We start from the raw sequence: 13,816 nt of genomic DNA, 5'->3' as shown, positions 1-13,816 counted from the left end.
TAGCTCTCATTCTGAGGACAAACTGACATTTCTAAAATGCAAATCTGATGTCATTATCCTTCTTTAGCAGTGGTTCCCCATTGCCTTCAAGAAGAAGTCCAGATTCTTTGGCAAGGCCTACAGGGACTCTGGCTATCACTTCCATCACCACCCTATCTTCTTCTCTTGCCCAGCCACCTCAAAAATGCCATGTTCCCCCATCCCTTTGCAACTTTGCATGTATTACTCCCTTTGCTAGGAATACCCTTTTTCCCTTCCTTACCTGGCTAACTTCTTATGTTTCCCCGAAACCTCCCCAGCCTCTTTCAACTGGATTTGATATTCTTCACCTATATCCTTGTAGCAGTCTGTATTGTAGCACTTTTCACACTAATAGTCTGTTTCCTTGTCCTACTTCTGCCTCTCACTCTTTTCACTCATCTAGTTCAATATGTTTTTAGAGTTTACTATAGTGACTGGCATATAGAAGCATTTAGCCAATATTAGCTATTACTATTCCAGTAACTGACTTATTTAGCTGAGGAAGTTTAAGTGGAAGCAAGGAGAGGTTTATTGAGCAGATGTTAGGGGAAAGGAACCAATTTCATAGAGGCTAAGTGTCCTCAAGAGCTTGGGCTGAGTCTCATACATCCGATATTTGGTGAGATGGGTTTTAACTTGTCTGCTTTAGGAGAGTGCCCAAGCTCTTATAAGAAGCTGCTCCAGGTATAGCTGACAGGCTGTACAAAAGGCAACACGGGGTGACACAGAAGTGGTTTTCAGAGGCAGCTAAAGGAAAATCTGGAGAAAGACCTAGAAGTACAATTTAACTTGGCCTGAGACATGGAGGATGAGCAGGGTAGCTAAAACTCAGGATAGCTATATGAAAAATGATATAAGTAAGCAATATAGGTTGGCAAAACATGAAGAAAGGTTGGAAGCTAATGCTCAATAGTGGCGAGGAAATTTTTGATCAAAACACTCAATTTGTCTGGCAGAAGTGTGTGAGAAGGAAAAGAAAAATCAGCCAAATCAGGGCATTTCTTCATCATGAGGACGTGGCCCTTTTTGAGTGCTCCCATGGACTTTCTAGCAAGTGCCCTGGTCTTCCCTTACCCTTTGGAACATTGGGTTGAACCATGATGAAATTGAAAGCTCAGAATGTCCTATTCCTCTGGCAGACCTGAGAGGACCAAAAAGTCAGTGCTACTCACAATAAGATACTTACCTGAACAACTGAAGTTTTCAGTGGGTTTTAAAAATTCTTCTTCTCTGGCGAAGAAGCCTGTTAGGCTTCTGAAATCTTCAGTAGGTTCTGGGCCTCCAATTTGGGCTGCTGTTGACACTCACGCCCAGCTTGGAGAGTGAGAAGAGAGATATTCTCATAGCTTTGGCTGTCTTTTTACTGGGGGCCGTGGTGGGGGTGGTAGGGTGTTTGGCAATTGCTCTTGAATTCTTTCGCTTTGCTTTATCTTTGTGGATTATTCATCTGTGTTTGCTGAACCTAGCAGAGAAAGTTCTCTGCCCATTTAGCTTGGCTGCATTAAAAATGTTTTTATGTTGCTGCCTATAAAGACCCTAAAGTCAGCAGTATGTCTCTCAACAGATGGGACCACCAGCTCCTTCCAAACCCCTACTTCTCCTGCCAACATAAAATTCAGGTCCCCATGGCAAAAATATGTTGAGTCAGCAAATAGCAACCACCACTCCCTCCCTTAACCTACCATGTGCACCAAACAGTAGTTTGGGAGATGGGTTGTTACCTGCTTTCATGACTTTAGATGGTGCCACAGTGATGAGAAGAACAGCTGGATTTCCAGAACTGGGTTCACTTTGGAAATAATAATACCCTCAATAGGAAGAGGTCTGTAAAAGCTTAACCCTCCCTAGCCATCAGTCTCCATGTGCCATGATCTCTATCTCTTGTGTTCTTATCTTCCACCCATCCCATTGACTCTCCTTTAGTCTCTTTCTCTACTTTGATCTCTTTCTACTCTGTCCCCTCACTCCCTACTCTATCAAATTTCGAAGGATTCCTAGGTGCTTCTCTGTAGCTGAGGCCTTTGTCCTCAGGGCCAGTATCGGTTGCCTGGCTTGATATGAGGAAGCCTTTGAAAGCCATCAAGGCCCCCAGTTCACTGCCAAGCAGACTTCTCTGCATATCTGTTCTGGTCCTCTACAATGGTGGTAAAGTTGAGGATAATATGTAGGTTCCCATTTTAGGTTCTTCTCTATCCTTGGTGTCATTCCTTTCCTTATTTTGCCTATCTAAGGCCACAGCAGTGTCTCTCAAACTTCCTGATTATTGGAGTATATTAGATGAAAAAAACAAATGATAATATTGTTCTTTTTGCCCCTTACCTGAAATGCCCTCCCGTCTCCTGATTCCAATAATTCCTAGAATTTGGATCTCATCTTTCTAATGGAATACAACCCTCTTTCTACACCCTTGAACTATTCACATTGTCCAAATGGATTTATCCCCTCTTGCCTGACCCTGAAACTCCGAACTACTTTACAATTCTCGCCCCATCCTCATGAGCCTCTCCTCTGACATACCAATATCCAACCCTTCTTACCATAGTCCTGGGTCCTAGGATGTCTGTTTTTCCCTTCTACAGTAGCAGTTCTCAGAACTGGGCTGTTGGCAACACTTGTGTCAAATTAAACCGTCATATATCTGAAAGTTCCATTACATTTCATCTAGCCCTATTCAATTTTGAAGGTGTTGGTTTTCATTATGGGCTTGCTATAATAACCCTGTTTCCCTGACTCTTCCTCCAAACTTTCAGGGGCCTGGAATTTCATCAGATGATTCTCTGAAAGAGAAGACTCAACTAACTCAAAAGACAGATTTACCTTACTCCCTTTTAATGTCTTTTCTTTTCAACATTGTTTCCTTCTTCCACCAAACAGAACTCCTTTTTTGGATTCACTCTCTACCATTCTTGGCTTCTAAGCTGGCATTCTGCACATGCCCCCTGAATGAGGGAGCCACTCTATCAGATTCTGTCTGACTCTGGTCCATAATTCTGATGCTCACACCAGTGCTAGGTCCCACCACAAGCATTGATTTGGGGCTAACTCCCCATAGCTCATCATGACCCATTGACAAATGGCCAGACACCACAACCCTGAAGGGCATGGGACTGGAGCTCTATGGAGGATGGTCAGTTTAAGTGGTCGCCAGTGACAATTTATCTCTAAACAGTGAGCTGTAAAACATAATATAATGCTGAATTAAAGGAAACAGAGTCAAATTCCAAACCGATTTGATTTGCAACTTGGAATGAAAGCAACGTGTCTTGATTTAAATGTCAGGCCCACTGCTGAGTGATGATTTAATAACTTGTATGAGGGATTCTGTCACAGCAAAATCAACACTGGAATTGAGTGACTCACAGATACAGCATTAGAAATGATACAGAAGAGCAGAAAAAGGAATCGGCTTATCTCAGGGCTCATCCAGAAGCTTTGCATAAAGCTAATTTGCAGTTAGAACGGCTTTTCTCCCCCTATCCTGCCACCCGATCTTTCTCTTCACAGACACCCATGCATGGATATAGAGAAAATTTCTAGGTGTGATGTCATCTCCCTGCAGTATCTTCTAAGGACACAGACTTTTAAACAATTCTAGCATGGAAGTAGAGTCAGTGCATTTAATCTGAAGGGAAGGAAGCAATTAGTCTGCTGTTTCTCAAGAGATTTCAAAAACGCATCTGGTCCTAATGTGCTGTCTTTAGGCAGGTACTTAATTTTCCCCCCTATTTTAAGGGTTAAAAAGCTGAAACCTGGTGGACTTAAAACATTTTTTCAAATGTTTATCAGTCTCCTTACTCCCAGGAAATCAGTGTCTCCTCCTCAATACCTTCTGAGATCCCTCTCCTTGAGCTTCCCCTGCCTTCCAGGGGGTAACATACCAGAATGCTCAAAATTGACCATCCCTCATTCCCAGTCTGCTTCCCAGGTCAAGAAGTTGGAGAGAATTTAAAGTGTAGATATCGGGTGTTTGTCTACATGAGGATTGCTCAACCTAGACAATATCGACACTTTTTGGCCATATTACTTTTTGTTGCAGGGAACTGGTTTATTTATGTATAGTTAGATGTGTAGCAGTGTCCCTGGCCTCTGGTTAATTCGCTGCCTATATCTTCCATGTGCCTCCAATATATTTGACACAGACCTTTCAGGTTAACATTTCCAAACAGTAACTCAAACTTAGTGGTTCTCAATGGTAAGCAACCTCCCCTCACACCAGGGGACATTTGGCAATGTCTGGTGACATTTCTGGTTTTCACAACTTGGTGGGGAGGAAGAATAAGTTGCTATAGACACCTAGTAGGTAGAAGCCAGGGTGTTACAAGGTACAGGAAAACCGCCCCCGTCCCTGCCTCCCACACCTAATAAATGTCCAACCTAAAATGTCAGTACCACCAAGGTTGAGAAACGTTGCTCTAGCATATCATTCCCTGCTCAGAAACTTTTCATTGTTTCCCACTGCTTGTTGGAAAGATAACAGATTTTGTGGCCTCTCCGGATGTATATTTAGTTTATTATTTTGCCAGCTATAGTCCTTTTTGGAAACAACTCTGAAAGTTATGCTGTCTCTGAAACGTGTCATGTGCTTTCTCAGTCACATAACTTTACTCATGCCAACCACTCCCTCTGCCTAGAATGCTCACTTCCCACTACTAAAGCTAAGTTGAAATGTAGGCTTTATAAAGACTTACCTGAGCTCAGCTTTTCCCGGCTGTGGATAATTCTTCCTTCCCTGGATATTCCTATAGTATTTTACACATATATCTCTTAAAGCACTTATCATATTCACAGTACCATAGAAGAGTTGAACTGGAAGGGGCTCTTAGAATTCTCTTCAGTAAATCCTTCCACTAAAAGTAAAGGAGACTGAGGTCCAGAAAGGTGAAGTGATTGGCTGAAGGCATTGTATATTCTCGTAAGACTTGGACTATAGTAATTTCTGTCCTTGGTTTTATTCTCCCAGCATGGTTGAAATGGATGATTATGAACTTTGAGTTAGTTCTGGCAGTCAAATTGTAATTCGGACACTTATAAGTGGGCCAATGCCTAGCATATAATCGGTACTCAATACATATTTGTCAGATGAGGATAATGATCAATAGTAGTTTAAACAATGAAATTTAGGAACTGATGATGGTCCACGGGACTTCATTAAAAGGCAGGACTAGAGGCAAAATATGGCAACTCATTGGCACCTGCTCTCTACTTTTGCACCCTTCTGGAGAAGGGTTCCTCAGTGGGCCATCAGACCAGCATGCAAGTTTTCTGTGGAGTTACTGAGTGCTGACAGTGGCTTTCCAAGTGTCAAGGTAGTTCTTAAAAGGTCTGCTTTTTCTTTTTCTTTTACAATGCCAGTGATATAATCCCTTTCTTTCCTCTGGTAGATAACAGGTAGAGTTGTGGGAGGGATGTGAATGGAAGATGTATTTCCTCTCTGTCTCCTTAGTTTCCTTTATGACAGCAGCCTGGGGCTTAGATGCCTTCAGAGGTCTAACAGGAATCTCTGCAAGAGGGAATTTGCAAGGCACTTGAGGTGGCAATAGGAGCACTTTAGCACTGGCTCCTAGCCCAGTGATACCTGGTTCTGACTTCAATGAAGTCTATTGGGGCCTTTCTAGTCAGCTCTTCACTTTGAAGCTGACCAATCTGTCAGCTTTGCCTAGGGCTTTGGGGTAATGGCATGCTATGCATTTATTCTCTTGATTCAGAGAAATGCGTCTTTTCCTGATCCCAGGGTGCATGTACCTAATAGAAACATCCTTGCTACTCAAATGAGGAGATGACCTGACAGGCAACTGAAGAAATAGAAAGAGACTTTCTGATGCCTTGTCTAGATTACATTTGGAGTAGGCTGGGGAGGATGAAGTTGCTTGGCAACGGGCCCACCCACAGCTGGTTCTCGTCTGCTCTGCTAGGTGAGTACAAGAGATTTTTGTTGGAGGAGTTAGAAGAGAAGCTCAGGTGAGTCTATTACAATTTGATTTAAAAGGCCCCTCCTTAGGGCTTACAGGTGAAGGTCCCTGTAAGTGGAAAATACTTTCAGGTGTGATGAAAAAGTCTGCAGAGAACAGAGCACTGAATTGGGAGTAAAAAGATTTGGTTTGGATTTCTGCCTCTACCTCTCCGCTTCTGAGAGAGTTCCCAGGGCTATCACCAGAGTCTCATATTATAGTTTGTGACGTGGTTGCAATAAAGTCTGCAGTCTTCCTCCCAGTGATGGCAGAAGTTGAAGGTTTCCAGTCTCTAGAGTTTTCACTCTGTGAATTTCAAAACATTGTTCAAAACTGCCTACTTTGAATATGTGAACAAGGATGTGTGTATGTGTGTGTTTCTGTGTGTGTGTGTCTAGGGGTAGGAGCAACAACGAGGGGATACAGCTCTATAGGCTGCTTGTCTCTATATGGTATTCTTCAGTTTACTGTCTTCAGAGTTCACCGTTGTTCATGTTTAGACTACTTTGGAGATAACTGAGCTCCTTTCTCAAAAGAGGCTTCTCTTTCAAATTTTCCCTCTCTCTGAGGTTTGCACTATTTTCACAGTTGCTGTAATTGGGCTTTTACCATGGTTTTGGGTGGGACCGTAGGCATTCCGGAACTTATGTGACTGCCCAGGTCTCTTGGTAAAGTACTATTTCCTCTGAAGGACTGTAACACTTGACACTGATCATAATAGGGGATAAGGGATCCATTCATCCATTCAAGTGGAGAGGAAGGATACACGGTATTATGAGTCTCTGATGTGGGAAGTTGACTTAGAAAGGTCAGGGAAAACTTCACTGAAGAGTTAATGATTAAGTTGAGTTCTGAAGAATTATTAAACGTCGACTAAGTAAAGAGAGTAGTGGAAAGTATAGGTGTACATGTGTACATGCAGTAAACATTTTAGAGAAAGGAAACAGAATGTGCATAAGCCTTAAGGGATCAGGGCACATTCCACAAAGAAATAAAATACTATATTTGCTGGTTTTACAACTTTAATTCAAAATTTAAGCCATAGTTTTGCATGTTAAGGGTTGAAAATGCCAATGTACTCAGCTTTGAAGTACTGTTAGGCTAAATCACACATACTGAAGTGGTACCCACTGTGGATGGAGCACATGAAAGTATAATCTAGAGAAGAAACAAATGCATCTGTACTATTGAGCCAACAATCTGGAAGCGAGAAAAGGGCAGATAAAAAAAAGGGAAATTGAAATCTTTCTCTCAATATTTTGTCCAGCAGGCATATTTGTGTATGGAGTATACAGATACATTCCTGGGGGGCTACTTGGTTGAGGTGACTTGAACCCACTGGAGTGAATTAAGGGAGGGCTTAAAGCAGCTGCCAAGTTCTGGATGTGTTCTGAGGAAGATATAAATTGGTGAATAAGAGAGAAGACATTTCCAGCAGGAGAAGCAGCATGAGACCTGACTTGGTGGTAGACTATTTTATTTCTGAGATGGGAAATTTGGTGATAAATTAGACTGGCCTGAATGGGAAAGCAAAGCAGCCTAGCTTGGGGCCATCTTAGACTCTTTCTATGACACACAAACTAATCAATTAAAAGCAGTAAAGCTCACTGAATACTATGGGAAAATAAATAATTGGTTATTTGAATTTAGCCTTTTAAAAATAAATGATGATACCGATCAATCTTGACACCCTCCGCTGACTGTAGTCAGGATGAACTTTCTTCAAGACTTAGAGGTAGGTGAAAGTTGCCGGCTACCTCTCTTCTCAGGGCCTCTCTGCAATTTTGTATCACTGGGATGCTACCATAATATCTGGAGTCCTGTTTGCTTAAGCACTTTATTTTAGCAGTTAGTTACTTTGATACCTTGGAAAGTAATAGCTCTTGTTTCTCTAGGCATTGACATTTTCTGAAGGGTGGCTAAAAAGTCACAAATCTTTCAGACAAAGGAATCTGTCTCTGATGGAATAGCAGGTGGTGGGGTGGATATTTTTTGAGCAGGTGACCTTTTCTATTACCTTTTAAAGGGAAAACTACATACTTTGAAGCTTGGCTTTGTTTCCAATGCATATTTCTTTCCTACTTGTTGAAAGGCTAGACATGTTGTAAGAGGGAATTGATTTTATTTTACCTGTCTAATCTCCTGATGATGCAGGATGTGACTTATTGCAACCAGCCCATGTACAGTATTCTATCACTGTGGTTAAAAGTGTGGAGTTTTGGAGTCATCATGAGTCAGCATTTATATCTTTACCACTTGCCGGCTGTGTGGTTTTCAGTTGCCTCATCTTCTGTAGCTGTGTGTGCCTCAGTTGCCTCTTCCTTTGTAAAACAGGGATAATAAGAGTACCTATCTCATATAATTACTGTAATGATTAATGAGGTATATGTTTAAAGAGCTTAGCATAATGCTTGACATCTTATCAAGTTGTTCTTGTCATCATTGTCATTAGCATTGCCACCCATACCACCCCCAGGCTCTTATTCTAACAAAAGATAAAATCTTACAACCTCTTGATAAGGTAAAGATCAGCAGTTAGCACAGAAGGAAAGAAGAACATAGGAAGCCCGGGGCATTCACCATTTCCTATTCTCACCCTAATCATAGCATCCCAAACAGAATGTATAAAAACTGTACTTTCTGGAATCATTTCTATAGTTCCTTAAAGAAAAAATATGAGAAGACAACCCCATCCTCATGTATCTGTCCTTGTTCTCACAGGTACCTGTCGGCTTGGCTGGGCCTATTACTGTGCTGGAGGTGGAGCAGCTGCAGCCATGTTGATCTGTACCTGGCTCTCTTGCTTTGCTGGAAGAAATCCCAAGCCTGTCATGTTGGTGGAGAGCATCATGAGGAATACCAATTCTTATGCTCTGGAGCTTGACCGCTGCCTCAAACCTTGAGCTTTGAAAGAAGATTGGAGAGGGTGGGAAAGGGGAGGAAAGAGAGACCTGAAAAGAGGTACTAAGGATTAGGTCATTTGTCATCTGACTGCCAGAAGTGTAGCCTAGTGTTTGCATGCTTTTTAACGTAACTGTCATTCACTTTCACATGTCTTTAAGTCAGTAGGTCACTGGCTGTTTATAAAATTCATCTAGGACAAACATTCTCAGACACTTACCCAACTGGCGAGCACCTGCCAACCCAAAGACTCAAAGTACTCCTTTATGCAAAATAGGATCTAAAGCTAAGGCTGGGTAAGAATCGTTGTGCAGGTAGACAGCATGAGATGGGTAGAGCTTGTTCCTCCCACTCCATTCACACAGCTCATTCCGTCATTTATTGCCACCCCCAAACATCTCTGGAGTACCACTGCTCAATTTTTGTGATACTGTCAGGAGTATACCTTGACTCTTTTTTTCTCCCCCGGTTGTGGGGAAGCTTGGGGGAGGGTGACTCCCATTGAGGAAAACATTAATCAAGGATGCTTGTATTTAGCTTGGAGCCCCTTCCTCATTATGCTTTAGAATATTCATAGGAGTTCACTTTGTATTCTGGCTGGGTGATGAGCAAAAAATATATAGTAGCAAATATACCCTAATCCTTTAGCAATACAGAAATGGTGTTCATAAAATGTTCTGAGAATAGACTAGCGTTTGTGGGGCACTCAATAGATTTAAATTCATGGTGTCAGTGACAAGGATGTTTCTGCTAGATACTTATTGAAATTTCTATCAGAGTTCATTTTTATTGACTAGGAAATCCACGGTGGCCTTTTACCCCCTATAGCCAGTCCTAATGTGATACAAGTTCATCTGCCTGTTTCAAAGACTGTTCGTCAAAGTTAGCCACAAAAGAACACAGCCCTGATGTCACCTAGGGCTGATGTATTTTTAGGGCTGGACTCCACCCAATCTGTGCTCAAGGTTGATGGATAGTGTAGAACTTGGTGTCTCCAGGGGGCAGAATTTGTCTCAGTCCTCCCCTTCACCCCAGTTAATTCAGGCCAGCTCTATTGTTCCATAACTACAGCTTCAGAATGGGGAGGGCCCATTATTCAAAAGGCCAGCTCATCTGTTTCTATTCTTAATCATTCCAGCATGGTTTTGGTACAGCCCTACCTAGAAGGATAGAAATAGAAAAAATGGACTTCAGAAGTTATATGCCATCCCAGGAGGGGTCAGAGTTCTTGTATTGGCTTTACATAGGTAAGTGAATTTAAATGATTCCTCCATTTATAGTTGATTCATTCATTGAATCACTCATTCAGAAAACATTTCTTCAGGACCTTACTGTATGACACATTCTGTGCCATTTTATCCTTGGATAAAAGGACAAAGACAGTTTCTCACCTTAAAAGGGATAGTGGTGAGGTATTGAGAGACATGTCAAAAAGTACTCGTGAGTGTATTAAGTGCTAGAAAAGTGAAGAAGAGTAGCTAAAGGATCACAGAGAAGCCATTAAACCAACTTGGAGTGAAGGGGTTCATGGGAAAGCATTCTAGCAAAGAAGATACCTAAGATGGGTCTGAGAGATGAATAGCAGGAGCTTTGCCAACAAAGGTAAAGAGTGCACGAGACAAGCAGTGATGGCAGCCAAGTCATGGAGACAGCATGAGAATGGCAGATGGGTGTAAAAAGAGGTGGCAAAAGCTGAAGTTGAAAAGGGAAGCAGTAGCCAGATTCTGTGGGACCTTTTATGCCAGAATAAGGCATTTGGATTTTATCCTAAAGAAGGGTCATTGAAAGGGAAGTGACATGAACAAACTTGTAGTTTTCAAAGATAAGTTTGGCTGAAGTGAGGAGAATGAAGGAAAATAGAAGGAGAACTAGAGCTATATCAATAATCTAGGTATAAAATGATCAAGGCCTGCAGGAAGAGTGATTGTGAGGCCAGAGCAGATGGATGAATTTGAAAGAAGATATTTAGGAAGTGAATGCCACAGGATTAATTGTCTAATGGATATGTGTAGGTAATGGCCAGTGAAAATTGGAATTCACGTTGAGTATTATCTCCCTCATGGAACTGCATTAAGTGTTTAAGATAAGGCCAACTTGAACATACCTCACTGGGAAGGAAGCCATGTAATGTCTTTGCAGCATCTCCTTTCTTTAAGAAAGATGACTAAGGACAGTTAAAACAAAAAATGAAACTAGCTTAAACCTCAGTTTTATTGTGTAGACACAATAATGTAACTTTAATTTAGGAGGACCCACTGTATAGATAATGTGTCAAATATTTGAGAAAAGGCAGATCACTCACTTCAGAAAAGGTACTTGGATCAGGCGATCTCTCTTCTTGGGCTAGGCAACCTTCTGCAATTCTGTAGGATAGACTTTGTCAAAGTGAGTGTATTAGTCAGAATCCTGCCAAGAAAGAGATGGTATACTCAAGGAGTTTAACTCAAATGAGGTTAGAGAAGGGACAATTTATGATGGTGTGTTCAGGATTAAGGGAACTTACCAGTGATGGTAAAGCATAAAAAGGCTATGAATAGTGATAGGCTGTTATTACTCTTAAGACTGAAAGGACAAAGGGAAGAAACAGTGTTATTGGCACCCAGCAAGAACTGCACATCTCTAAGAGGGGCTGCTTCACAGGAACTGTTGCTTCAGGTAGCACAATGTAGTCTCTGCCCAAATGCTCCACAGTAAGGCGAGAGAGAGGGGAATGAACACCTATATCTCACTCTCTTTCCACTCTTTGATCTCCTGCTATAGTGCCCATCATTAGCCAGACCCAGCTATATGCCAGCTGGCAAAGAAGCCTGTTACTATAGCACATTGAGGTCAGACTTCTTTGGCACAGAGCATGGCAGGGAAGGGTAGAGAATGAAGCTTGGAGGTATGAGGGGCCAATGGAAAATAACAGTTCAGTGAGTGCTCTTAGCCACCAGACAATGCCATTGCCTTTTTCACTGCTTCCCAGGAAGTATATGCTTTACTTTCCTCCATGGCTCAGATACCTAAACACACTGTGAAATAATTGGACCCTGGAAAGAAGACTGAAGAGGAAGGGGCTAATTTGAAATTACACTTTAAATAACTGCCACCTAGTAGGAGTTAGTTGCAGGTTGAAATAAGTTGGAATGTTTTCTCCTCTTTTCCAATGAAAGGAAACTGGATTTAAATGAGATTTTTTTTTCTGTGAAGAAACCAGGCCTGCAGGGGCTTATATACAAAGAGGGATCTAGCCCCATGTTCAATTTGAATTTAAATTCCTTCTTGCCTATGTGTGCTTTCTTTCCTGCCAGGCCTTGTTTTTACATAGATGTCTGACAAGACTAGCTTCCTTTCCCCATGGCCTGGAGCAAACTGTTAGAAGTAAGTCTGCCTCTTTGGGCTGCCATTGCACAGAGGAAGGAGTGCCCATGGGTCAGGTAGAGGCTGAATGAGTGAAGTGAGAACCTAGGAGACACCACAGTTCGTCCCATGCCTGGCTGGCTGTCATATTCATTGCCTGGGCATGCAGGCTGAGTGCCTAACTATGGATCCATTGTGGCCTTGGAACCACTTAGATCTTGGGGAGGGGGTGAGAGGTATGAGGTGATTCACCTGGACTAACTCACATTCAATTCAGTATTTCATAAGAGCCCATTTTGCAAGATAGTCCTTTCAGAAAAGAATGTCAAATGGACAGCAAGTACCCAATTAGCATGCTTTTGTGTCTAGAGGATTAAAATTTCTACACTTGGGCTAGCAAGTGTTAAGTCACTGGAGTATGTCTTCAGTGATGCTGTCTCTCTAATTGATACCTCAGTACCTCTGCTCTCAGAGGAGAACCTGCCTTCATTAACTTACAGCTGCTAGCGACTTCTAGGCAGTGGATTCTGCTTTGCAGGAGCATGTGACCTGAGCCAAGATGGAAAGGTTCTGGTCTCTGGGAAATGAGTTCTGGCTTATGCAAGAGTAGATGGCAATATGAAGTCTTGGCTGGATGAGGGAAAACCCTGTGAGGATGAGGGAATGAGGAAGCTTCTGGGAAGCAGAGGCTTTATAAGTTTGTTAAACAAGTTGGACTAAGGAAAGGTCCAGCTCCTTCAATATGTGATGGGGACACTTTCTTCAGAGTCTGGAATTCACGCTCTGTAGAAATATTTATACTATCTGTAAAGTAGTTTCAAGATTGTATTTGGTCCCAAGGAAGCCTGGTGATGGGAATAATGGAAGTTTCAGGAAAACTAATACTGAATGTATTTTGTAAAAGATGGAAGGCATCCTACTTGGTGACTTGAGAGGAAAGATGTGCTATATCTAGAACTCACAATCAATCTCCAGCCATACCCAGTAAAGCTTTCTTAGTAGACAGCAGGCAGAACCCTTCCAAAGAGTCATAGATGCACTTTGGGAGGCCAAGGCGGGTGGATCATGAGGTCAAGAGATCGAGACTATCTTGGTCAACATGGTGAAACCCCGTCTCTACTAAAAGTACAAAAAAATTAGCTGGGCATGGTGGCGCATGCCTGTAATCCCAGCTACTCAAGAGGCTGAGGCAGGAGAATTGCCTGAACCCGGGAGGTGGAGGTTGCGGTGAGCCAAGATCGCGCCATTGCACTCCAGCCTGGGTAACAAGAGCAAAACTCCATCTCAAAAAAAAAAAAAAAGAAAAAAGAGTCATAGCCACCTTGTGCCCTTGGTTAAAGAGCATTTTCTGAGCTGGAGTAGGGCTGGAGTTGAAAGATATTCATTACTAGCCTCTCTCTTAGATGTAGAGAAATCCATTTTAAGCTTCATTTCTTCATCTACTTCTGAGATTTAGGCTGTCCCAGGGTTGATCTCTTCTCTAAACTTGTCAAACCCCCACTGAGTCCTCAAAGTTAACAGCAAATATACAATTGCTATATGTGCACACAAATAACTTAGATTTTCATCATACAGAGCTGCTGATATGATATGCAGAATTAGAG

At 42.1% G+C, this 13,816-nt stretch overlaps 1 protein-coding gene across 2 annotated transcripts in view; it reads left to right on the top strand.

Moving 5' to 3' along the window:
* Positions 1-13,524, top strand: part of LHFPL1 (LHFPL tetraspan subfamily member 1) — a 50,535-nt gene extending 37,011 nt beyond the window's left edge. Inside the window, exon 4 of one of the 2 annotated variants that reach the window (XM_035288714.3) lies at positions 8,691-13,524. In XM_035288714.3, coding sequence (XP_035144605.1) covers positions 8,691-8,872 — 182 coding nt within the window. In that variant the 3' untranslated portion in view covers positions 8,873-13,524. The remainder of the gene's footprint in view (positions 1-8,690) is intronic. The other variant, XM_002763167.7, reaches the window with a different exon arrangement.
* The last annotated feature ends 292 nt before the right edge of the window (positions 13,525-13,816 follow it).

This window comes from Callithrix jacchus, chromosome X (assembly GCF_049354715.1).
Source record: "Callithrix jacchus isolate 240 chromosome X, calJac240_pri, whole genome shotgun sequence".
In the NCBI taxonomy this organism is placed as follows: Eukaryota; Metazoa; Chordata; class Mammalia; order Primates; family Cebidae; genus Callithrix; species Callithrix jacchus.
The sequence above is the reverse complement of the archived record's forward strand: the minus strand, read 5'-3'. Positions and strand labels throughout refer to the sequence as shown.